Genomic DNA, 25,606 nt, shown 5'->3' with positions numbered 1-25,606 from the left:
GGGGTACACAAGCTGTGGAAGTCCTTAGAGGGACACGCAGCGGGTGTCCCCGCCGCCTTACTCCCGTGGCTCCCAGTGGGAGGTTCAGGGAGGGAAGCCCGTTACACACCCTACACAAGAGCGACTCTGACGGTATGGAGAAGGAATATAGGGCGTCATGCTCTTAGTACGTACCCCTCCCCCTTACTGCCTCTCACCCATAATCCGGACTTCCAACCAGGCCTTGACCCGAAAGCCTTGCAATCTTTAGTAGACGACCCCCTACCTCGACTAAGGCATGTCTGTTCCAACCGGGGACTGAAAGACCTGACAGAGTTACGTGGGGTGACCCCTCAGCCCTTCCTGACGCGTTTTCGTTATGCACAGGTACGCAACTACATAAAACTCCTCCCACAGGGACAGGCTTTGGGCAGAGATCTCACAACCTTTGAGAGACTGTGCTCAGCCCCTGACCCACTACCACATGGAATTTCACACCTCTACTCCCTTCTCCAAATGCAAACCCCAGTAGAGACACCTAACTTTATGGGGAAATGGGAGGAATCCCTAAATAAGACGTTTAGCGCCCCCGAATGGGAGAAGATCTGCAACACTGTTCACCACTGCTCAACATTTAGCAAGAGTCAGGAGACTGCTTATAAACTACTCACGAGATGGTACCACACACCAGCTACTGCGCACCACATGAACACTCAAGACTCCCGCCTATGCTGGAGGTGTGAGAAGGAGATAGGCACACTCCTACACATTTGGTGGACCTGTGAACTGATCCAACCGTTCTGGCACACTATCCATCAAGTCATAGCCCGCTTCTCAGATAACCCCCCACCTCTTGAACCAGCAGCTATGCTGCTCCACCACACACCCACCCCCACGTCCAAATATAAAAAGACGCTCACGATCCGGATCATTAATGTAGCAAAACAATTAATCCCACAGTTTTGGAAGAAAAAAACGGCCCCGCCCTTATCCCAGTGGTTCGCCCAAATGGAGGACCTCAGAGCAGTTGAGGAACTTATCATGTACGCGGCTGGCCCGCAAAAACAACAACAGACTTACCTAGACATATGGACGCAGTGGATACTGACGACAACGAAACCGGAATTCCAGTCCATACTAACGGACCACACGACCGATACCCCAGGACCAACAAAAGCAGAGACAGTAGACTAACCCTATCCCCCCTTCCCTACTTGGACCCTGCCCCCCTTTTCCCTGACTCCCTTACTTCGCACCGACTAGAGAGACGGAAACCCGTAACCAAGAGCAAGCAGACGCATTAGGCTGCATGATCATGAGCATTGGGCACTGACGACTAATGCACACAACTATGCCCATCGGCCTAACCGACCTACATTCCTGGAGACCTGGTCGGTAGCCGAACTCGTAATGCCCAGTACGATCCTATATACCACCAGACCTAACTCAGGATAGCTACGGATCTAGCCAGACAAAATGTTGCTTGTAGACTTCTGAAGAAAACCTGTGAGCTCTGAGCTCCGTAGGGCCTGCGCGCCCACAAGACTATGTTATTGTTCTTTTGTTTTCTCCCAAAGGGACACACGCCATGTCCTGAGTCTTAGACATGATTGTATATACAGTGTGACTCCTGATTTGATCTATCACGAGACAACTATCTTTTGATAATATGGTTATGTGAAGTATAGCACAGAAGTTTTGATAACTGACGAGGACCTGCGAGTCCACTGCTCCATGGGGCCTGCGCGCCCACAAGTTTATATTTGTGCTCTACTGTTTCTCTATAGTTGGACACACGTTGTGTTCTAAATACTGCTAATAACTGTATGTGGAGACTTGCACGTCTCGGAATGAACCTTATATCTTTGAAATAAAAATCATATTTACAAAAAAAAAAAAAAAAAATATTCTCCCCTCAGGAGAACCAACAATAAATACCGATAAATACTAGGATGTGAATAAAATCTAGCATTGCAGCAATACTCATGCAGGTCAGTGTGATCCGATCTGTTTAAATTGCGGACAGGAAATGATCATGTCCCTGCCGTGCTTTACCGCAGCCTCCTGCTCCCCTGTCTCCCTGTATACTGCTGCGTAAACCTGAATTGGGGCTGTTCAGTTAGTACTTGGCAAATCGAGTCAATGCAAAGATGTGTCCCCAGGCCATGATTGCGGATTCCTAGGTTGAGCCGGGTTTCCTGTAAATTACTTCCAAGCATTTTGTACGGGAACTACAGACAGGCAAAGCAATTTATTCAGTTTATCAAGATTTTCATTGGTTTACGGTCAGTTACTCTGAATCTAAAAGGAAACACACCCTGGTCCCCATTTTAAAGGTCCCTCCGCCACATGAAATACCTTGTGATGTCCGATATGAAAATCCCATTAGCATAAAGAGCCCAGATGGAAGGAACAAGAAAAAAGAAATCCTCTGTTTCTGAATCAAATATTCATAAAAATGAATCTGAAATAGTTTGTACAGAGGGTTAATACGCTGTGGACATTAAGGAGTTAACATAACTTTTTCAGTACATGACCCTCTTTCAAGGATCATACAGTAACCGGAAAAGATATTTCAGATGGAATGCAATTACCCAAATGCACAGAAAAATCAATACTTTATGTATGTGTTAGGCCAGACGTGCAGGTTGTTACCACCTGATTGATGGGCGTATGGCGATTTGGCAACATCTCACTCTAATAAAATCATCTTCTTTCTCTTCCTGTCCAAATGCAGGTGGTTACCAGACTCATTCATCTGCTCGGGGAGAAGATCCTTGGCAGTTTACAGCAGGTCAATGGCCCACTTACAGGTGAGATATAGCCCTTGGCTTGCTCGGGGGGTTTTAATTGGCAAATTGCTGAATCTGAATTTTTAGGAAAGTGGCTGAAAGCCAGCTCACTGCAGAAACTGGCTCATTAGCAGTGCACATGGCTCGGCCACACAACCCATGGAATACAAAGCGAATTCAGCTACCAGTCTTCAAGTGACAGAGATCTTCTCGGAAGCACTCAGAATCCTTTGCTTCATTGGATACATTTTAAGAGATTGTGGCATCTGTTTGTGTGTTGTCATATGCGATCGAGTGGATACATTACTGAAACCGTATCTAGCATCATTAAGATATTTTGCTTTAAAAATGTCTTTTTTGTTTAAGAGTTTTTTAAAAATTAAGCTGTGTGGCACATGAATACAAATTAAATGTAACCGCATCCAGGCACGTTTTTTTCCAATTTTTATTACAGCCGTTTTATGACCGTTTTATTAATTGCAAAGCCGTTTGTAACTTAATTCTACCCCCTTTTCAAGTGCACGAGTGCTGTAATGGCATGCACGTTTTACTTAAATGCCTGTATTTGTTCTGAACTGTAACGTTTTTTAATTGAGAACTTGAGAGGACTTGACTTAGAGTTTAACACAGTAAAGGAGTTTAAGCATGCGTGGGATAGTCATAAGGCTATCCTAACTATAAGATAAGGCCAGGGACTAATGAAAGTATTTAGAAAATTGGGCAGACTAGATGGGCCGAATGGTTCTTGTCTGCCGTCACATTCTCTGTTATGAAATAATATATTTCAATGTGTTAAGTGCAAATGCTAAAAAGGGGAGTGTAGATAGGCTCAGCAGATGTTCTGTAGCAATCCTCAGAGTGTTACGGAGTGATGTCCTCTGATTAGTTAAAGGAGCACTGTAGAGTCAGGAACACAAACATGTATTCCTGACCCTATAGGGTTAAAACCACCATCTAGCCCCCCTGGGCTCCTCATGCGTCCCTAAACATAGTAAAATATTACTTGTATTCAAGTCTGCAGCTGCTTACATGTCCCTGTTTCCTTTAGACCTACCCACTGCCTGCTGACATCAGCAGAAGTGGTGGCCTGATCCAATCACAATGCTTCCCCATAGGATTGGCTTAGACTGACAAAGAGGCAGATCAGGGGCAGAGCCAGCACAATTCAAACACAGACCTGGCCAATCAGCATCTCTTCATAGAGATGAATTGAATCAATGAATCTCTATGAGGAAAGTTCAGTGTCTGCATGCAGAGGGAGGAGATACTGAATGTTTGGATGCATTTTAGGCAGCCATGACCCAGGAAGGATCTCTAACAGCCATCTGAGGAGTGGCCAGTGAAGTTATCACTAGGCTGTAATGTAAACACTGCATTTTCTCTGAAAAGACAGTGTTTACAGCAAAAAGCCAGAAGGGAATGATTCTACTCACCAGAACAAATTCAATAAGCTGCAGTTGTTCTGGTGACTATAGTGTCCCTTTAATTATATAAATGTGTTACGCAGCCACTTCATTTAATGTCCTGATAGCTGAAACACTTTATTCTGTTGCTGTCTGTCATACTCAGTATTTTAGAAACAGAATATAAAAGAGACAGAATGTGCATAAAAATTGCTGTTTATTAACAGAGATTTCTGGAGAATTGACGACAAGAGAATTGAACAACGAAAGTTAAAATATCCTTGTGGAAAAATCTCCTAGTTGGATTTGGCTATATTGATCTAAGATGTGCGTTTCCTTTGTAGATTTTCCAGCATTCCTAATTAGTCAATAGCGTGCATAGTGTTCGCTACATGGAGAGGATTATATAAAATATCGATATGTCGATTACATTGTTTCCGGCAGGATTCCTCTCGGAGCAGTGACAGCTGCCGCTGCCGGTGATATAATGCTCGGTCGGCCGTTGTTGACATGTGATGTTTTTATAGGTCACTATTCTATTTATATTCGCCCATATTGGCACCCAAGGTAGGTCTGACCAGACCATTACCAGCCCCATCTTAAACTGCCCTTCTCAGGCTACGTGTATTCAGATTATTTTATGGGGCTACTAATACGGAATATACAGAATATATTCCAATCTGAGATCCATGGCTCTATTACTTTATGTGACAGTAATTAATCTGGCTGAATTATCCCGTTTTGTTTTCCCTCGGGATTAAATGAAATGATAAGTAAAGTGCCCGGTGCCCCATATTTTCATAACTGTGTTTTTATTCCACTGAACTCGCTTCACAGCCAGGTCACTGACAATAACGTCTTCTGCCCGGGGTGTTGCCATGGATACAACATGGTGACTCATCCTCCCAATGGAGAGGAAGCGGCCTGCAGCGGAGTACGGTAGAGAAACAGACTTTATCGGCCGTGTCACTATTTAATTCTGCGCAGACAGAGCTACACAACCCCCTGAACGACAGGCAAGGTTAGAAGCTGACCCATTCCTGCCTAAAGCAGGCGTATTGTCCAAAAAATACACTTTACGTGAATCGCTCAACTAGGTTTTAAAAACACGTAGATTGTGTATCGCCGTTTGCGCGTGTTTGTAGTAGGTTCTAAGGCAGCTGTGCTTTGAACAGATCTCCCAGCATGCATCCCTTCAAAGTCAACTTCATCTGCGGATCAGTGATATGACAGCAAATCACTTAGTCAGTAGTGTAAGTACTCTTGAAATAGATCGGACACTAAGAGGTCTCCCACATTAGGTGACGTGTTAGTGAAAAACTTGTAGGATCCTGCGTGTCGCACCCTGGGCATGATTTTAGTATGACCATTGAGTTCTATTATTTATCATTAACAGGCCGGTCCATTATCAGTATTGGACTTTCATTCTAGTGATGGTATGTTACAAGCCAGTCACTTGAAGTGATGAATCGGCCCTTTACTTTTGAAAACAGAATTCATGTTAGCGGGGGGCAACATTTTCTCAAAGATTAGAGAGTCTGCCAGGAGATAAATCGCATTATGAAGAGCCAGTCTCCTTTTTTTTTTTTTTTTTTTGACAATCTTTATTTTCAATTTTCAGTTTACACATAACGAGCGACAAGGACAGGCTTTAGCTCGTGTTCATCATCAATAGCATAAAAACGTAACATAAATGAGTGGCATAAGTGGTAATGACACGGCGAGATTAAATCACAACAAAGACATAAATAGGGTGCCTAAGAGTAACCAAACTAAGCAACTGGTAGACATGCACGTACATATTTTTGTAACCAGCGGTTGACACCATCGTGAGGTCTGTACCGTGCTACGTGGGGGAGACTTAGGGTGCCTCGAACCAATAGGGCGTACTGAGGAAGACTCCCAGACGTAGACAGTAGCATGTGTGGTGGTAACGGTATCAACATATACCACAAGCGTAATTACAACTACATTGGTGAGTCACGTAATAAGGAGACACAATCTAAGTACATTCATTGGCTAGAAAACATTCAGGTGTTCATGATCATCAATACCCGCTGGCAATAGAGCATGTCCTGTATCATGCTATGGGGGGGAGTGAAGGGACTCCTCTAGCCCGTTGGGCAAGTGGGGGCCCACTCCAGATTATGAGTGGTGTCTCGCATGAGGGTAACAGAAACGGGGCGTAAAGTACGTGTAGTTTCAGGAAACATAGAGAGCTAACGCGGGTGGGCGGTGTGAGATTATACAGCCCAAAACAGTGAAACCAGGTGGGGACCACCTGTGGGGTTACTCAGATTGACCATAGTGGTAGTTGAGTTTCCAGATTCTGCGGCTGTCAGTAACTGGGGCTACCGGTGTATCGGCCTGGAACATGTCACGTAAAGGAAAGGTGGGGTCCCCAGTTTCAAAGGACGGTTTACCTCACCTGGTCGTGGAGTGTTTGCGGGGCGGTCTGGTGAGTATAGGTAGGGTTCGTCTGGGTCTATAGTCTAGGGGTCCAGGTCATACAAGGTCCGTAGTGTCGGGCATTCGTCGGGTTTGGATCCGGAACAGTCAAGGTCGGGGGGTGTCATCAACCCTATATCCGAGGTCGAGGTATGGGTGGCAGGCAGTCTAAGCGGGGCAGGGCTTGGGTAGCGGTTAGCCTATGTTTCATCGCAGGTAAGTGGGGAGGGTGTGGGGGGAGGAAGGGATGGGGACGAGGGGGGGGGGGAGGGAGGGGATCCACGGGCTCCGGTCCCGTCCATCATAAGGTACCACAGCCATGGCATCCAGATGTGGTCACATTTCTCTAATCTGCCTTGCAGGGCTGCCGTGAGTGATTCCATGTGATGTATCTCCCCAACCCTGTCTAGCCACCGCTGGAAGGTGGGCGCGCCCTTTTGTCTCCACATGGTAGGTATGAGTGCTATGGCTGCAGTCAGTAGGTGCCTAAGCAAGGATTTTTTGTAGGCAGAGATGGACATGTCAGTATGGTGTAGGAGCATAGTGAGGGGGTGGAGGGGTAGGGTGATATCTGTTATAAGGCGGATAGCTTCTCTGATCCGTGTCCAGTAAGGGACAATATCAGGGCAATTCCACCATATGTGGAGGAAGGAGCCGTCTGGCCCTCCGCAACGCCAGCATTCATTAGGGATCCCAGGGTCTATGCGGTGGGCAACATCAGGGGTCCTGTACCAGCGTGTGAGAATCTTATAGCTTGTCTCCTGAACTTTAGAGCTGATGGAGGTTTTGTGCGTCAGTATAAAGATCTTGTCCCATTCCTGAGCTGTTAGAGTAGTCCCTGTCTCCTCTTCCCACTTTGTCACATATCTGGGGTGTGTCTGGTGTTCGTTGTGTAGAAGCGTCGCATACAGCATAGAGATTCCCTTGTCTGGGTGGGTTCTAGAGATGCATAGGGATTCGAACTGCGTGGGGGGTCTGTGTAGGCACTGTTTGTTTGGGAATGTCTTATAGTAAGCCCGTATTTGAGCATAGCGGAAGTGATCCAGTCCAGTGGGTACCTTATCGCCCAAGAGGTCCGTGAGGGGTCTAAGTTGCTGTCCCTGCAGGAGCTGTCGGAAGCTAAGCCAGTCGGGGTCGGGAAATGAGTGTAGGTCTGCCGGCGTGAGACCACCTCCCACACCCGGATTGTGTGTAATAGGTGTGAGGGGGCTGTCAGTAGAGGTGAGTTGATGTGTATACCTCAACGAGCACCAGACCCGTAGTGTAGCGTCAATCAAAGGATTGCCTGTTTGCAGTGAGGAAAGCGTGAGGGAGCTGAGCCATAATCGGGAAGGGAGCGCTCCCCTTGCCTGCCCATGTTCCATGGGGACCCACAGTTTAACCGTGGGGTGGGCATGCCAGTCTATCACTCTGAGTAGGTGTGTCGCGTGGTAGTATCCTTGAAGGGATGGGAGGCCCGCGCCCCCTTTGCTTTTGGGACGCTCCAATAGCGCCCTGCTGACCCTGCTCGCCTTCCCGTTCCATACAAACTGCCGAATGGCTGTGTTCAGAGATTGGAAGTATGCTCTGGGGATAGTGATAGGGACGGCCTGGAACAGATACAGGAGACGTGGCAGCACGTTCATTTTTACCACGTTGATGCGGCCGAACCAGGAAACGTAGAGGTTCCTCCAACGTTGGAGGTCTGACTGTACTGTCGCGAGTATGGGTAAAAAGTTTAGTCGGTATAGGAGTGACAGGTCATTGGGCAACCAGACGCCAAGGTATTTAAGTTTGGAGTCACACCAGGAGAAGTGGAATTGCGATTTTAGGTGCGCGACCTTCTCTGCCGTGAGAGATATCGGTAGGGCTTCCGACTTGCTTAAGTTAAGTTTCAGGTTGGATATACCGCCGAAGGTCCTAAAGGCTCGGAGCAGGTTGGGAAAAGAGATTGTGGGGTTATCTAGAAAAAATAGCATATCGTCCGCATAGGCGGCCACTTTGTGTTCTACGTTGTGGAGTCTGTACCCACTAATTCCCCCGTCCTGTCTGACCGCCTCCAGGAAGGGTTCTAGAGTGAGGGCAAACAGGAGGGGGGACAGAGGGCACCCCTGTCTGGTTCCGTTCCGGATGGCAAAGGGGGCAGACAGAGCGCCGTTAACCCGAATGCGGGCCGTGGGGTTCGTATAGAGGGAGAGGATCCATGAGCGGATATGAGGGCCGAATTGCATGTGGCGGAGGGTGGCTTCAAGGTACATCCAGTCTACCCGGTCGAACGCCTTTTCCGCGTCTGTGGAGACCAGGATTAGGTTCCTCTTCGTCGACCGGGCAGAGTGGATCATGTGTAGGGCTCGGGTGGTGTTATCACGCGCCTCACGCCCCGGAAGGAATCCCACCTGGTCCGGGTGGACCAGGGTGGGGAGCACACGGGAGAGCCTCATGGCTATGGTTTTGGCGAAAAGTTTGAGGTCGGCATTGAGGAGGGAGATCGGTCTGTAGCTCCCGCATTCCGCGGGGTCTTTGCCTTCCTTCGGTATGACCGTTACGGTGGCGCGTAGGGCATCAGTTGGGAACCGACCTTCTTCTAGTAGAGAGTTGAAACCGTGCACCAGGCATGGGAGCAGTATGTCCCTAAACCTGCGCAGGTACGAAGTGGGCAGTCCGTCCGGGCCTGGTGCCCTATGGGTTTTGGAACTTTTGAGTGCAATAGCTAGTTCCTCTACCGTGAGCGGTTGTTCCAATTCCTCAGCCAGGTCTTCCGGGAGCGTGCGGCCTATATGGTCCGTGAGGAAGTCATCTATTTTGCGCCGATGTTGGCGCGCGTCAGTACTTCGGTCGGTGGTATCCAAATTGTAAAGCTCTTCGTAGAAGAGCCTGAAAGTCTGCAGGATATCTGTCGGGGTCCTTTTCATTGTCCCGTCCCGTCCTTTGATTTGGTGTATGTGATGCAGTCTCTGTCTCTGTTTCAGTGTGCGTGCCAGAGTCCTACCGCATTTGTCAGAGAACTCATAAAAGTGTCTGTTGGACTTGCGAATGGTGTGTAATAGGTTCTGGGATAGGAGGTCCTTGAGTTGTCTACGTGTGTCCGTGAGGTGTCGATAAGTGTCGTCCGTTTGGTCAAGTTTATGTCGCGTTTCTAGGGTGGAGATCTCACGTATCAGAGCTTGGGTTTTGGCGCCGTGTTCCCTCTTCCGTTGAGTGCATAGCCTGATCAAGTGTCCCCGTATTACACATTTATGTGCCTCCCATACAGTGAGGGGGGCGACATCTGGTGTGGTATTTTCCTCAAAGTATTGGGTCAGTGTCTGGGCTACTTGTGTGGTGATAACATTGTCAGTCAGGATATTTTCATTAAGTCTCCAGTGGCGTTCACTGGGTTTAAAGAGCGGAGATTTGATTGTAACCTGGACCGGTGCGTGGTCCGAGTCGTGCTGTGTGCCAATGGAGGCGTCTATCAGGAAGGGGAGGTATTCCTGTGCAAGGAATATATAGTCTATCCTGCTGTATCTGGTGTGGGCCGCTGAGTAGCATGTGTAATCCCTGTCTTCGGGGTGCGCCACCCTCCAGCAGTCTATCAGGCCTGATCTAGCTAAGGATTGTTTGGCCTGTCGTATACAGTGTGAGGGGATGGTGCTGGTGCCCGCGGATGAGTCCATCCGCGGGTCCAGAGGAATGTTGAGATCGCCCGCCAGGACCAGCGTTCCCTCCCGGAATTTCTCTAATAGTGCAAGGGTTTTTGTCAAGAACCGGTGTTGACCCTTGTTAGGGCTGTACACCGTGGCGAAAGTGTACCTATGGTCGGCGATTTCACCCTTGACAAATATGTACCTGCCCAGGGGGTCTGCCTGCGAGGCGGAGCTGACAAAAGGGGTGTTGTGGGAGAAGAGAATGGCGACCCCCGCTCGTTTGGCTTCGGGGTGATTGGCGTAGTAGCCTAGGGGGAATCGTTTATCGCTAATCAGGGGGGCATCTTTACCTTGTAAGTGTGTTTCTTGAATAAATGCCACAGAGGTCCTTTGTGCCCAGAGGGAGCGTAGTAAGTGTCTCCTCTTTTCGGGAGAGTTAAGACCTCGAACATTATGCGTTCGTAGGAGCAAAGGCGAGGGCAGATAGCTCGATGCCATGGCTGTGTTCGGGCTCGGAACGCGTGGGGGGGGGAGGGGGGTAGAGGAAGGAAAGGCGATGCGGGGGGGAGTAGATGGGGGTCGGGACAGAGGTTGAGTCAGGGGTTATAGGCAACCGTGGCCCTAGGTCAGGTATGGGTGACCTAATATACAGGTGGGTCCGTTGCTGGGGGACTAGGAAGTCACGTGTATGTGGTCCGTCAGGTGGTACCGGGAATCACGTTCCCCCGGACCACTTAGGGGCGGACAGCAACACTCAGGGGTCGTGCGAGTTAGGACGCATAGGATAAACAATATATGGGAAGTCAACGGTCTTATTGAGGGGCTACGGAATCATCAGACGTTGGGCGGTCCGTGCGGGCTGGCGTGGGGCGGTGCAGGGGACTAAGCCGTGGTACGGTGGGAGTCGGAGCCGGGGGGGCGCCCTGTCTCGTCAGGCTGGCTTCCATGGGGGGGGGGACGTCTCTTGGGTATCCCAAGTGTGGCTGGGGGGGCGGGGGTCCAATAATGGTCTCAGTATCCGGAACTTGGGGTGACTTCAGTCGGTCGGGGCGGAACCGGGGGGGGGGGGGAGGGGAGGGATGCGCGGGCAGGGAAATTGCACACATTCTGATAAAGGGAGAACAATTTTGCAGAGAGCATACAGTACAGGCAACATTATTCAGATTTAACAGTAGATAAACCTTTAGCAAAGTTCCCCTTATGCTCACAGTTCCCCATGTCTTAGCCACTGGGCAAAGGGAGGTTCGCCAGTACCCGTAGTCATTGAGAACTGCGGCATTATGGGGCGCAACCGGTATATCGGCTATCCTGGGATCGTACTGTGTCTGACAGGGCGTGGGCGGTGCAGGCTGCTCACTATCTTATTTGTAACACCCCGTGCAGCGTGCAACTCCCAGGCCCATTCGAAACTCCCCGCAAGCCCCCCTCCCCCCCCCCCCAACTAAGGAGCGGGCGGCCGCTCCATCAGCAGCAAGGGGACGTGCCAGATCCGGGAAAATGGCAACTTCAGAAGGGTGGGGTGTATGGTGGTTATACAGGTTAAGACATGCATACAGTGGCGAATTTACTAGTATCTTACATAACGGGCTACAATATAGTTGGCATGCAATATAACACTCATAACCAGAATCACCCAAATCCCCCCTCTCATCCAGCGCCCCACCCCCAGCTGACACTGGACCCCCCCAATTCTAGCCGTAGAAGTAGCTAACGGTTCCAGGGAGTCCTGTAAAATTAAGGGAGGTCTCGCCATTCGGCGTGGGCAGTCGGGCGGTTCTGGGCTGAAAACTGGGTAGCGTCCCGATCTCCGACCCTGATGGAGTCGGATGTCAGAATGAGGCATAGTACCCCAGTCCCCTGGTCGGGAAAAGATCCGCCGGTGGGCAGTCCCGATACAAGATAATGAGGGCCTATTCCCGCTCCCCACCCAAAAGCAATAAACGGTGTGTGAAAGAGAGCCCCCCCCCCATATCTGGAGTGTCCCCAAAATGTCGGCCCCGGGTCCCCATGGCCTGCGTGGAGAGGGTAATAACTATGCCCCCCACATGAGGTTCAGTGTGTGTACTTAGCTGTCGTCGATGCTTTCAGATAGGCACATCATCATACGGGGGCAGTTCTGGAGGGCCAGATGACACCGGGGTCGGGATCAAAACGGGTTCAATTATTCTTCGGGCCCATTAGGGCCTCCCCAGCGGATAGGTAGCGTGTCGTTACGTGCTCGGTTGCGGAGCGGCTCTGGAACCTCAGGATGGTCCGGGCGTGGCGGAGGATGGTCCAGTATCCAATTGCGAACGTTGACAGGTGGCAGGTCCATCGATCTCAGGAAGCCGGGTATGTCGTTGGGCCACCTCAGGGAGCACCACGTGTTCCCCCGCTTGGCCTGGAGGCTGAAGGGGAAACCCCATTTGTAGGGTATGCGTTTCTCCTGGAGGATATGCGTGAGTGGCCGCAGCGCCCTTCTTGCGTCCAGGGTGAGGGTAGATAGGTCCTGGTAGAGCGAAACATCGGCATCTTGGAAGGTGATGGTCTGAGCACGTGCTGCTCTCATGATGGCGTCTTTAAGCTGGAAGGACAATAGGCAGCAGATAACGTCACGTGGGAGGCCATCTCTCCTGGGGGGACGAAGGGCCCTGTGGGCTCGTTCTATCTGGTAAACTTCTGGGGCATCTTCACCCAGAATATGGGTGAAAAGCTGCGTAAGGGTCGTGCCTAGGTTTTCATGCTCAACCTCCGGCAGGCCTCTGATTCTTATGTTATTACGCCGTCCCCTGTTGTCCAGGTCCTCCACCTGTCTGCGAAGCTCGAGCAGAACCGAGCCCTGTCTAGCAGTGGCGTGGTCAGCGGATTGGGAGTGTTGGATGGCCCTGATATTCTCCCCTTCCAGCTCCGTGACTCTTTCCTCCAGGGCAGTGAGGTCCCTACGTACCTCTTGGATCTCTTCCCTGATCGCCGCCCTCAGCTCCGCCACAAGCGCAGTTTTGTCGCCCTTGGAGAGCATGTTAGCAGATATGGACGCTAGTTCAGCAGTAATGTGTGCTAGCTGGTCGCCCCCCGCCGGGCCCGACTCCGGGCCTGCAATATTGTCCAAGTCCGGTGGCGCGGCCGCCATCTTGTCCGCGTGTCTCGCGGCTCGGGGGCCGTCCGGGTATGCTAGAAAATCATCCAGCGGTCCGGCGTTTTTCCTCACTGGACTCGAGCCCGATGGTCCTGGGGTGCCCTGGCGCTTAGTTTTCCCCATTTTAGAGGTGAAATGTGGCATAGATAAGGGGCTTTGTGGTCCGGGTTCGCGGAGCTCCGGCGATATGCGACTCACTCCATGCACGGCAAGCCACGCCCCCCCAGTCTCCTTTTTTTATTATTATTTCTTTTGTGTCATTGAAAGGAATATTCAGTTCCCGAGAGGCAGATAGTGAGAACAGAAAGCGCTCGAGTGCAGTTGGCCTGGCGTCCCGCTGCCACTAAATCTTTTTAGTGTCTGAGATTTGTACTTTTCAATAATACGTACCCCGGCAAGCCATCTCGTAGCCCTGGACTTTCAAATCTATTCCAGAATGTACCCTGCACATGTCACAGCGTTCCGAACGAAAACTTAACACCATCAAAACTGTGCTTTTATATACCTTTTGTGTACCTTTAATTTAACACACGACCATGTACCTGCTCATTTCTTTTATTTCTGTTCTTCCATAAATTAGCAGTTTAACATCAGGAAGGAAAGTGAAACCCAAAAAAACAAGCAGATATCCATATGTGTCTATTATTAAATGGACTGTCAGGCTAGTGATTGTTTTATATAAATAGTGCTGGTCTGTATTGTTAGCTTTCACTGTGCCTTGTTTTCTATCAGCGTTTTTAATTTGGTTAATTCCTGATCCTGTTGGCAAAATAGTGGAACTTGAAAAATTCTTCAACTCCGGTATCTTATATTTTCTGAGTCTGTTGTCCGCTTTTCGCAAGGTCCCTGGATAGCGAATATGCTTCTCATTGTGACCTGCTAATAAAACACACAGCTTAACAAGGTAACTCGGTAATAGAGCACAGGGGAAATTTGGAAATGTAAAAGTAGGGACCATTCCCAAATGCCCTGAACACGCATTAGACAACATCATTGCCAGATTACTTCCGGCATGGCGACTGCATTTGCAATTCCCTGTGTGTTATTGTTTCCAGAACACTTTGCACTCGGTGTCACTGACTGGGTTATTGGACTGTTTTACCGCTATTAAATATTTTCTATTTTCTCTCCAGGTCACGGTTTGGGTCTTCACACCACCGGCAACAAATGGGATTCCGGAAACCCGGCTAGTAACCTGTCCACAGTGGCCATCCTGCCAGTATCGGAGGAAGTTCCTCTGACTGCCTTCACCCTGGAACTGAAACACGCACTCAATGCAGTTGGTAAGTGTCTCCTTACCAGTGTCCGGCTGGGGATTCAAACAAATTTAGCTCCACAATGCTATGTCCAGGGCGTCATCCGCATTCCACAATGCTCTGGGCTGGCATTTGATGTAAATTAAAAAGTAAAATAGCGCAACCAGCATCGACTTTTTTGAATAACATAACCAGGAAAGGTTAAAGGATCTTAACATGTATAGCTTGGAGGAAAGACGAAACATATAAATACATATATTTGATAAGATAGAAAGATTTAAATACATAAAGGGAATCAACACAGTAAAGGAGACTATATTTAAAAGCAGAAAAACTACCACAACAAGAGGACATAGTCTTAAATTAGAGGGGCAAAGGTTTAAAAATAATATCAGGAAGTATTACTTTACTGAGAGGGTAGTGGATGCATGGAATAGCCTTCCAGCTGAAGTGGTAGAGGTTAACACAGTAAAGGAGTTTAAGCATTCGTGGGATAGGCATAAGGCTATCCTAACTATAAGATAAGGCCAGGGACTAATGAAAGTATTTAGAAAACTGGGCAGACTAGATGGGCCGAATGGTTTTTATCTGCCGTCACATTCTATGTCTCCATGTTTGGATTGTGCAAAAACCAAAAATAATTGCATGTGACTTTTCTCCTTTAACGATGCTCTGTGTGAACACGGTTAATTAGCTAAATATGTCCCGTCTAATAACGAACCAGGGCTAAAATAAGCACTGCGGTTATATATTAGAACACATTTAATTTGAATTAATGTTTCTGTGAACGTTAGTAGAATACTTCATTTTCTCTGTTAATCTTTATTTATTATTAGGTTGATTTGTACACTCCTTGTACAGCGCTGTGCAATATGTTGCTGCTCTCAGCTGATCATGCTTGTTGTACATGCTTCAAACCCATATTATCCTCCCATAAAACATGGTTTGGGATCTTTAGTAGAAGGCGCTGGGGCGGTATGTTTGATGAAGATGAGACCGGTGACATGGTTTCCAGCTTTTGTGAAAACAATTGTTGCTCTAGACGGGAAACGCTGATTCTGTAACCTTTAGACTGCCGTGTTCATCTCAAATCATCAACAGCAATAAATGGAAACACTGAAATCTTTATATTGTATCTGGCACACGGCGATGTAGCTGCTAAGCCAGGCCAGTGCCAGCTTGTCGTCTTAGCAGGCGTGTGTGTGCATCTGCCACAGTAATCATTGCATCTTATCTGAGCGAGCTTCGCAGTCTGTGATTCTATCCGCCAAATGCTCAAAAATGTGCTCTATGCTTGTGGCAGGGGAACGGAATGTGGGAATAGAGCAGGGATTATTGTAGAGCTAAAGCTCCCACATGCTTTGGCCATCCCTATGCCCTTTGTATATTGCATGATCTGCGGGGTACCTAGCAGTTGGTACTAATCAGTTTTTGAGGTAGGTGCTGTGCTGTAAGCAAGAGGCATTATGTTTTGGGGAAGGTATTGGGTTGGACGATACAGGCAGTTTTGTGGGGGAGGTGCTGGGGTGGACGATAGAGGCAGTATTTGGGGTAGATACTAGATTAGAAGATGCAGGCAGTTTTTAGGGTACAAGCTGGGTTGGAAGATAGAGGCTGTATTTGGGGTAGGTACTGGGTTGGAAGATAGAGGCTGTATTTGGGGTAGGTTCTGGGTTGGAAGATAGAGGCTGTATTTGGGGTAGGTTCTGGGTTGGAAGATAGAGGCTGTATTTGGGGTAGGTACTGGGTTGGAAGATAGAGGCTGTATTTGGGGTAGGTTCTGGGTTGGAAGATAGAGGCTGTATTTGGGGTAGGTACTGGGTTGGAAGATAGTGGCTGTATTTGGGGTAGGTTCTGGGTTGGAAGATAGAGGCTGTATTTGGGGTAGGTATTGGTTGGAAGGTGCAGGCAGATTTGGGGTAGGTATTGGTTGGAAGATGCAGGCAGATTTGGGGTAGGTATTGGTTGGAAGATACAGGCAGATTTGGGGTAGTTATTAGGTTGGAAGATAGAGGCTGTATTTGGGGTAGGTATTGGTTGGAAGGTGCAGGCAGATTTGGGGTAGGTAATGGGTTGGACGATGGAGGCTTTTTTGTGTGTAGGTATTGGGTTGCAAGCTAGAAGCAGTATTTAAGGGAGGTCCTTAGTATTGTGACAGTAAGGATGTGATCTGATGATTTACCCACGTATTTGGCAACGTTGCCCCTTCTAAATATCTCTGTGTTTGGGGAGTGGCAGTGTGTCCTTGTGCACTGTCTGTATAGGAAACTATAACTTGTTTTACCCATTAGATTTTAAATTTAGGAGCTAGTGGACAAAACACTAGAGAAAAATATTCATTACTTTAATATTAATATAATAATATATTCACATGTTTACAAGCTTTATCCATATGTGTACGTTTTTACTTCACTTAATGGTAATGGCTTTAAATTCTCAACCAGTTCATGTTTTATGAAGAAAGAAAACCCAACAGAATATAAAGACACCGGCTGGCCAGTAATATAGACAATACAGTTGTGACTATGAAACCTGAATATGCTGGCTGTATGAGGCTGAGTGGGCACATAACTATTTAATTTGACTAATTCCGTAGCAGTCGGTATACATTCCCGTCTCTCCTGCCGTTGTATTGGGAAGGTTGCGATGTTGGCAGACTCAGATAGAGAATTGGCACAAGTGCCAGAGGCAGTTGCATCCAAAATATTTCTTGGATTGATTTTGGGCATCACAGCATCCATCGCTGTGTTCTTCGCCTCCCTGATTAACTCATTAGAGCAGCGAGGACGGTGTCTGATTTTTTTCCTGATTAAATAGATATGTCTGAGCGCAGTTCTATGCGTGGCATATTACATTGATGCTATTGGGCACAGAAATGCCTAAATATTGGTTTTGACAGATAATTGCTGTTTGGCCAGGCTAGTCTGATATTTGATTCTGTTCTGCGTTTATTAAGGTTTCATTCTCTTGGTACCCAGCTTGGGTGGCATTCACCATCTTTAGTCAATCCTAAGCTGTGAACCATTCTGCTGGCTCTTGTATCGGTCGGTGGTGTAACTCTTTTATTATGGAGTGATGAGGGTACACCATGTGTAAGCGTGGTGGAGTAGCCCTGTATGCATAGTAGAGATGTATATACCGTTGTTTTAGGTGAAATTACATGTGTATATATAAGGCTGAGGAAGTAGACGTGAACAAGAAGATGATGAAGTATGGGAGATGATTGACAGAGGATGGCGGGAGTATGGGAGATGATTGACAGAGGATGGCGGGAGTATGGGAGATGATTGACAGAGGATGGCGGGAGTATGGGAGATGATTGACAGAGGATGGTGAGAGTATGGGAGATGATTGACAGAGGATGGCGGGAGTATGGGAGATGATTGACAGAGGATGGCGGGAGTATGGGAGATGATTGACAGAGGATGGTGAGAGTATGGGAGATGATTGACAGAGGATGGCGGGAGTATGGGAGATGATTGACAGAGGATGGCGGGAGTATGGGAGATGATTGACAGAGGATGGTGTGAGTATGGGAGATGATTGACAGAGGATGGTGTGAGTATGGGAGATGATTGACAGAGGATGGCGGGAGTATGGGAGATGATTGACAGAGGATGGCGGGAGTATGGGAGATGATTGACAGAGGATGATGGGAGATGATTGACAGAGGATGGGAGATGATTGACAGAGGATGGCGGGAGTATGGGAGATGATTGACAGAGGATGGCGGGATTATGGGAGATGATTGACAAAGGGGCTGGAAGATTGCTGATGTGAATTTGGAGGTTGGCTGGTGGGAATTGGAGGGGGCTGGAAGATGGCTGGTGGGAATTGGAGGGGGCTGGAAGATGGCTGATGTGAATTGGGAGAGGGTTGGAAGATGGCTGGTGTGAATTGTGAGGGGGTTGGAAGATGGCTGGTGTGAATTGGGAGGGGGATGGAAGATGGCTGGTGTGATTCGGGGGGAGTGGGGCTGGAAGATGGCTGGTGTCAATTGGAGGGGGCTGGAAGATGGCTAGTGTGAATTGGGAGGGGGCTGCAAGATGGCTGGTGTGAATTGGGAGGGGGCTGCAAGATGGCTGGTGTGAATTGGGAGGGGGGCTGGAAGATGGCTGATGTGATTTGGGGGGGGGGCTGGAAGATGGCTGGTGTGAATTGGGAGGGGGCTGAAAGATGGCTGGTGTGATTCGGGGGGGGGGCTGGAAGATGACTGGTGTCAATTGGAGGGGGCTGGAAGATGGCTGGTGTGAATTGGGAGGGGGCTGAAAGATGGCTGGTGTCAATGGGGAGGGGGCTGGAAGATGGCTGATGTTATTTGGGGGGGGGGGGCTGGAAGATGGCTGGTGTGAATTGGGAGGGGGCTGGAAGATGGCTGATGTTAATATCGGAGGGTGGAATTACTAATTTTGGTGATGGGATTGTGGGTACCTCGTGGAGGGTTTGTTTAAGTCAATGCACTGAGGATTATAAAGATTTGAGAGTTTCCCCCATAACGGTTGGTGGTGATAGAGAACTGATCTCTGATTACGTTTGTTTTCTGTCCTTTTTCTCGCTGTTGATTTAGAGTTTGCTGCCCACTCACTGTTCGCTCTGCATGGTCTTTTCTTGGTGACGAAGTGATTTAAATTGAGTGGTTAAGAAAAGAGCCATAAATTCCTTGTGGTTTCCAAGGAGATTGTGGTCAGAAGGACTTGCTCTGAGGGGTCTGGCTTTATCTTAGAAGTCCTCATCCTGTTATTAACACCAGACGCACAAAGACTACAGCGCAGGCCAACTCGTGGAGCTCTGGAGTGATTAAAAATCACTGTGTGAGCGTTCACTGAACCTGCTGAACCACTCGGGTTCCTTTCCTTTTAAATAATGATTGGAGGTGCATCTACCAGAAAAACGCTGGGGCCGTAGGGCCTGAGAAAGGAATAGTTATGGGATCTCCAATAGCAGCGCTTCCTTTGGTAATGCGGAGCTGTCACAGCGTGCTCTCTCGCCATTAGGTGACCCTGTAATATTAATGCTTGCTGACTCCATGCACTGTGTTATTGAGACACTAACACGTGTTCTGCGCCAATAACCCTATATACTGTATATACTAAAAACATGTTGGATAGGCAGCTGCTCCGGTATTCACTTAGAAGTCACAGAAAGTCAGGGTCTCGTTTTATCAAACTGTCTGCAGATCTCTGCGTCTCCTGTGTGGCCTGGCAGAAGAACATGCTGGCCATGGCATTTTGTACAAACATTGATCACTTGTAGAAAAATCAAGGCTTTGTAGGTTGACTGAGAAGGAAGATTTATATATATTTTTTTTTATCGTCTTGGCTGACAGCAGTGTGAGTTCTGTAAATGTCATCGGAATCACACGGCTATCACTCTCCTAAGTCCAGATTTGTTTTGTACGATCTGAAAGGTTTGTCAGCATTACCAAGGCAAATAAATGTAAATTCTAACACTCTCCAGACGCGTGTCCCAACCTGTCACTCCGTCTCAGAGAAAATCCGATTTCGACGTGACAAGCAGCAGAATAATGATGTGAAAAATCTCTGGTCAAGTTTGCAGGAAGTCATGCAGCGCTACAGAACTGTATCCGAGAGTCTTTTAAAAATAAAACTTCCCTAATAGATCTTTGTCAGCGCTGCACCCAAATACTGCAGTCGTTTCCGGTCCTTCATTAAAGCTGCTCTAGGGATCATTTATAAAATTTGTATGTCTCGGCTGACCGTCCAACCAGTACAGCTTATACAGAGCGCATAAAATTCTTATCACTATTTATAAAGCGCCAACAAACTCCACAGCGCTGTACAATAGGTGGACTAACAGACAAGTATTTGTAACAAGCAGAGTTGGACGCACATGAACAGAGAGTATTGAGGGCCATGCGCAAACCAGCTCGCATTCTAGAGGGAGCATAATGAAAGTGAACAGGTTGAAAAAAAAAATCAACAACATATTTCATAGCGCTGCGCGATGGATACCATAACTGATATAGCAGCCATGTTTAACCTTGGCCCCACAATAGTGTGTACACTACATTTCCCATCATGCTCAGTCCCAGTGCAGTTGAGAGATCAGAGATCATGCATATGGTGGTGGCTTCTTGCTATGTGGTATCTAATCCTCCACTCTCTCCTCGTCCAGGTCCCACGTTACTGCTCACCAGTGATAACATCAAACAGCGACTCGGATCCGCTGCCCTCGACAGGTTAGCTAATCACCAACACCCTTTATGTTACTCTGTTACCTTATGTTTACACTTTCAGGATTATTCACTGAGAGAATTCAAAGTGAATTTCACATCTAAGCCCAAAGCAGCTGATCAGGAAGCATAGCTGACTTGAATTTTCTCCAGTTCGATTATCTTGGTCTGAAATTTGAAAATCCCTTTGAATTCTCACCGTTTACGTTTTAAGAATCATCGCCATTTTTATAATTGTAAAAACTCTAAGTATGTCACACATAGTTTTAAAATATAGCATTTGTAATGGCACAAGATGAGCTAAACCTAGCTTGAGATCTGATTGGGGACCCACCGAAGGGCAGGCTATGTGAGCTGTTGCCCGTACTCTCGCACCTTGTTGTTATTTCTTTTTGCTCTCCCCATAGTAAAGTTTTTTTCGTTAGCTATTTTTTGTTTATATCATCTTGATTTACATTGTTAAACGTCAACTGTGTGGTTGTTATTTTCTAATACTCTCATTGCATCGATCTCACCTGTTCCTGGGGCACTTTGTGTATGAGGCAGGGCTACATCAATATACTGGCAGCCCTGCAGGATGTGTTTTCTATATGTGTCATGGAATGAGATACAGTTTGTGTGAAGTTGTTTATTAAACAGACACGCAGCTGCAGGAGGTGTGAATGCAGAGTATCACGCCTGGAGCTCTGTTTATCTCATCCAGCCTATATACAGTAACTGTAATTCCACATACACCGTTCCATTTAAAGAGACAGTTATGTTATTATAGATATTTCATACACCATACTAACCAGATTGCTAGGAAATGTATAAATAAAATGTTGGTGTCAGTTTACATATTTGTGAAAACGTATATTTTTCCTCGTAGCTTTTAGTTCTGCTTGTCACATCTGAAAGGGACACTCCGCTGCCCGCATTAAAAGGGACACTTTGCAAACTCTCCCCCTCTAACTACACCCGGACTTTCTGTGGATATCTAATCACAGACTTCACAATGCAGCTCAATACAAAGTCTTTGCACTGCAGGTGATCTGGGCAACTAGCGCCTCTTGAGTCTATCTACATTGAGCTAAACAAACCAGGAAGTAACATGATCTGTTGTGTGATTGACAGCCGGGGGGTGTAAAAAGATTAATTTATAAAAGTGACAATTTGCAGTGAAATCTCCATTTTTTTTTTGCAAAAGAAAAAAAGAGGGCACACTCTTCGCACATAAAGTATTTTAGCAAATTAAAGTGCTTTGGGGGTCTGGATTGTCCCTTTAACATTCAGTACTTTGAAAGAAACTTTGCAAATCTCCCGTTTTTATAATGGCAGAGGGACGGAGAAGGAGAGGGCACTCTTGATATAAATCTGTGGATAGACGGCTAAACAAGACTGTGTGTATACCAGCAGGCAAAGCTGTTGAAATGGAGATTTTGAATTGTCAAGTATTGTTTGAGAATTAGAGCACAGCATTGTTACATTTATAATGGATCGGACTATTTGTAACCCTCATCACTCTCAGACAAGCTTCCATTGTCTTACCTGATTAGTGTCTGCCCAGCTTTACAGCAGTGCTCTCAGGATATGGGGTTATAGTGCTAATTGCCTTGCTGTACCCCATTCTTTAATAATGCTCACTGTTATAAACTGCGACAAATAAAGCATTGCTCTTATTAGCACAGCGGCTTCCTGACATTATAATATGTAGTAACACTTAAAGGGAATGATTGCAATGTGATGTACACCTCCTTGCTATTTATACAGTCAGCGGGTTCTATTTGTGTTTCTCATTTAATTTATTGATTTTACTTTATTTTATTCATAAGAACCCCTTCAGCTTAGTGAGCCACTACAAGAGGAGAATAAAAAGTGGTTTGCTGAGCATTTAAAAAAACAAAAATGCTGCTTCCATCCATTTTTGCTCCGAGTTTCTGTACACATTATTAACATCGACTGTGTTTGTCAATTTGTTCACACCTAGTGTCCACGAGTACAGACTCTCCAGCTGGCTGGGACAACAGGAAGACATTCATCGCATTGTCCTGTACCAGTCTGATTACTGCCTCACCCCCTGGACCCAGCGCTGTATCAGACAGGCTGACTGCATCCTGATTGTTGGGCTAGGAGACCAGGAACCCACCGTGGGAGAGGTGCGTTAGATATTCTAGGTGCCATTATCAACCCCTTATGAGATTGTTCGGATTGTAACATTAAAGGTTTTTTTATTTTTTATTACTGTACTCTAAATTACTATTAAAGGGATACTCTAAGCACCAAAAACAACTTAATTAAACCGCTTTAGTGTATAGATCATGCGCTTGCAGTTTCACTGTTTAATTCTCTGCCATTTAGGTGTTAAATCACTTTAGTTTCTGTTTATGCAGCCCTAGACACACCTCCTCTGGCTGTGACTCGCACACCCTGCTTAAAAATAATGGTTTCGGGGGCAGGGCCTGACCGCAGAGCCGAGCGGTCGACATCCTTGTGGGCTCCTGCATGACTCCGCTGTTTAACCGGTTTCCCCGACCCAAGCGTGACTTAAGCGGGCCGACAGAGCCAGCAAACGATGGGGAATGCCGAGAGGAACAGAATGTTACCCTTCAAGCGGCGAAACAAGACTTTTATGCCCGACGACCATCGGAGGCCTAGTCAGCAGGCGGGAGCAGGAGAGACGGCCGCTCTCCCCCCGCCAAGACTGAGGGCTTCACTGCGAAAGGACCCTTGGCCCCCACCCCCCGGACCGGTGGGGGGTCATCCCGGTCCTCCAGCATAGGAAACATACCTCTGGGACACAGACCCGGGCCATGCCGCCATGACAGCACCACGAGGCCTGGCCTGGCCAAGATGGCCGCCGACAGAGCGGTCCCTCTGCAACAACAGAGAGAAGAGGACTGGGCGGCGGCATTCAAGGCCAAGTTCGACGCAATCTGCCAGCGCTTCTGGGACCGAATCGAGGCTGGGTGCCCACGTCCTGTAAGGGTGCCTGCCTCACCGGCAACGAACCGACGCACACCCCTAACCACTCAGAAGGGTCACCCCCGTCAGCACAACCACCACTCACCCCAACCACCGCGAAAGCGGAAAAAAAACACGGAGACCAGGTGGATAAAGCGAAGACCGGGGGCACCCAGCATGAATCTGCCACACAAAAGCCGGGCACAGGCGTCACAGAAAAAGGTGAGAGACTCTTGCAGACCGCCCATCACAAAGGGGGGCCCCAACAGACCGCAACCTCTAGGGCTCCACCGCCAAACTAAACCCCTGCCGACATCATCCGCCAACCGCACAGCCAGCCCCATTGGAACGGACCTGAAGGGCAGAGACACTCGTCCACCGGGTACACACCTGGTAAGAAACAACTCCTTACCACAACCAGGACCGGAGAAGACACGGCTGACTAGCACCTACAGGGACAAGACTCATCCCCGGCTGCTGATGCCTCTGAATACACTAGGGTGCACTAATACTCTACCTGTAAGCACAGGGTTCCTGCTCAACCCCAAGCTGGAGAGGTCGGTTCACCAGGTGGGCATAGGCTGAAGGGGCCCACTTAAAGGGACATTATCACCGCTGGCAACGACCCACAACCCGGACACCCACCTCGCACTATGTGTTCCTATTGAACATAATATTGTCTGTCACTATCGTGTTATTATGATTAAAGCTGTTATACTAGGATTAGCATGTTAGCTCAGCATATTAGCTCAGCATATTAGCAGATTAGCCCAGCATATCTTCGGACAGTGGCATGTCTCTGGATCCCTAAGCATACCAACATACCCAGTAAGCGAACGTCACTAACTTACTCTCCATACCGTGCCTGCTTTAGAACATGCCGTAGCCTGTTCCTTCTACACGTTTCCCATTTCATGTACCTAGCATGCATTATAAGCGCAGGGTTTGCTACACCTGCTCATATAGAAATATTAACATTGAACCCGCCTAACATGTACCTCAAACGTTGACCTTAGCATTCTTGTGATTACTTAACATGGTAGGCAGCAATAGATGGTCAGACTAGCCTGTTTAGCATATGCTGTGACACTCTAACCACGTAAACATAGGCACTGGGATCAACCTGCTATGCAGGACTCTAATCGAGACTAATGTAATGTACCCTACAATGCAGCGAATTACCTAAGCCTGTATATCATATGTTAACCTTTATACATTCTTGATGTTACTCAAAATGTCTATCCTACCGTCCGTAGCCACTAGCTTGATTGAAACTAATGTTATAGACATCTACACCTAGCCTGTTCCTGTTTTCTTTAAAAAAAAAAAAAAAAAATTGTGCTGTCAATGAATGCCATGGAACTGTATATTCTTTGTTATATCATCGGCCTGTATCTGCTGTCGTGGCAATACACGCGTTTGTAATTCTAAGCACTACAAAAATAAAGAATTTAAAAAAAAAAAAATAATGGTTTCATTTTTCATCATATCTAACAGCACATTGTGTTTACTTTAGAAGTTCATATCTCCTGCATTGTTAATTGAACTTTAAGCACACACTAGGATGTTGCAGGCTGTTAACAGAGCAGAACAATAAACATTCTCAAATAAATCGTAATAAAGTGAGCAAAAATTGTAGACTCTGGAAGTGTATAAAGAGGCTGTGTGAGTCACGGACAGGGGAGATATGGTTAGGGATGCATAAACAAAGTGATTTACCTCCAAAATGGAAGAGAATTGAGCGGTAACACAGCAGGGGTATGCTCTATATACCAAAATTGCTTCATTTATCTAAAGTTGTTTAAAATAAAACACCAGATTAGACACAAAAATGGCTGCCTCCTGTCTGCCAGAAAATCAGGATTTCCTGCAAGG

The 25,606-nt window shown here is 47.4% G+C and overlaps 1 protein-coding gene across 3 annotated transcripts in view; it reads left to right on the top strand.

Annotated features, from left to right (window-relative positions):
- The window catches only part of PNPLA7 (patatin like phospholipase domain containing 7), a 150,924-nt gene that overhangs the window by 85,219 nt on the left and 40,099 nt on the right, over window positions 1–25,606 (top strand). For all 3 annotated transcript variants that reach the window (XM_063433004.1, XM_063433003.1, XM_063433005.1), the window contains 4 exons: window positions 2,717–2,792; window positions 14,476–14,625; window positions 20,734–20,797; window positions 22,758–22,926. In XM_063433004.1, coding sequence (XP_063289074.1) covers window positions 2,717–2,792; window positions 14,476–14,625; window positions 20,734–20,797; window positions 22,758–22,926 — 459 coding nt within the window. The remainder of the gene's footprint in view (window positions 1–2,716; window positions 2,793–14,475; window positions 14,626–20,733; window positions 20,798–22,757; window positions 22,927–25,606) is intronic.

The sequence above is a fragment of the Pelobates fuscus genome, chromosome 9 (assembly GCF_036172605.1).
Source record: "Pelobates fuscus isolate aPelFus1 chromosome 9, aPelFus1.pri, whole genome shotgun sequence".
In the NCBI taxonomy this organism is placed as follows: domain Eukaryota; kingdom Metazoa; phylum Chordata; class Amphibia; order Anura; family Pelobatidae; genus Pelobates; species Pelobates fuscus.
The sequence above is the reverse complement of the archived record's forward strand: the minus strand, read 5'-3'. Positions and strand labels throughout refer to the sequence as shown.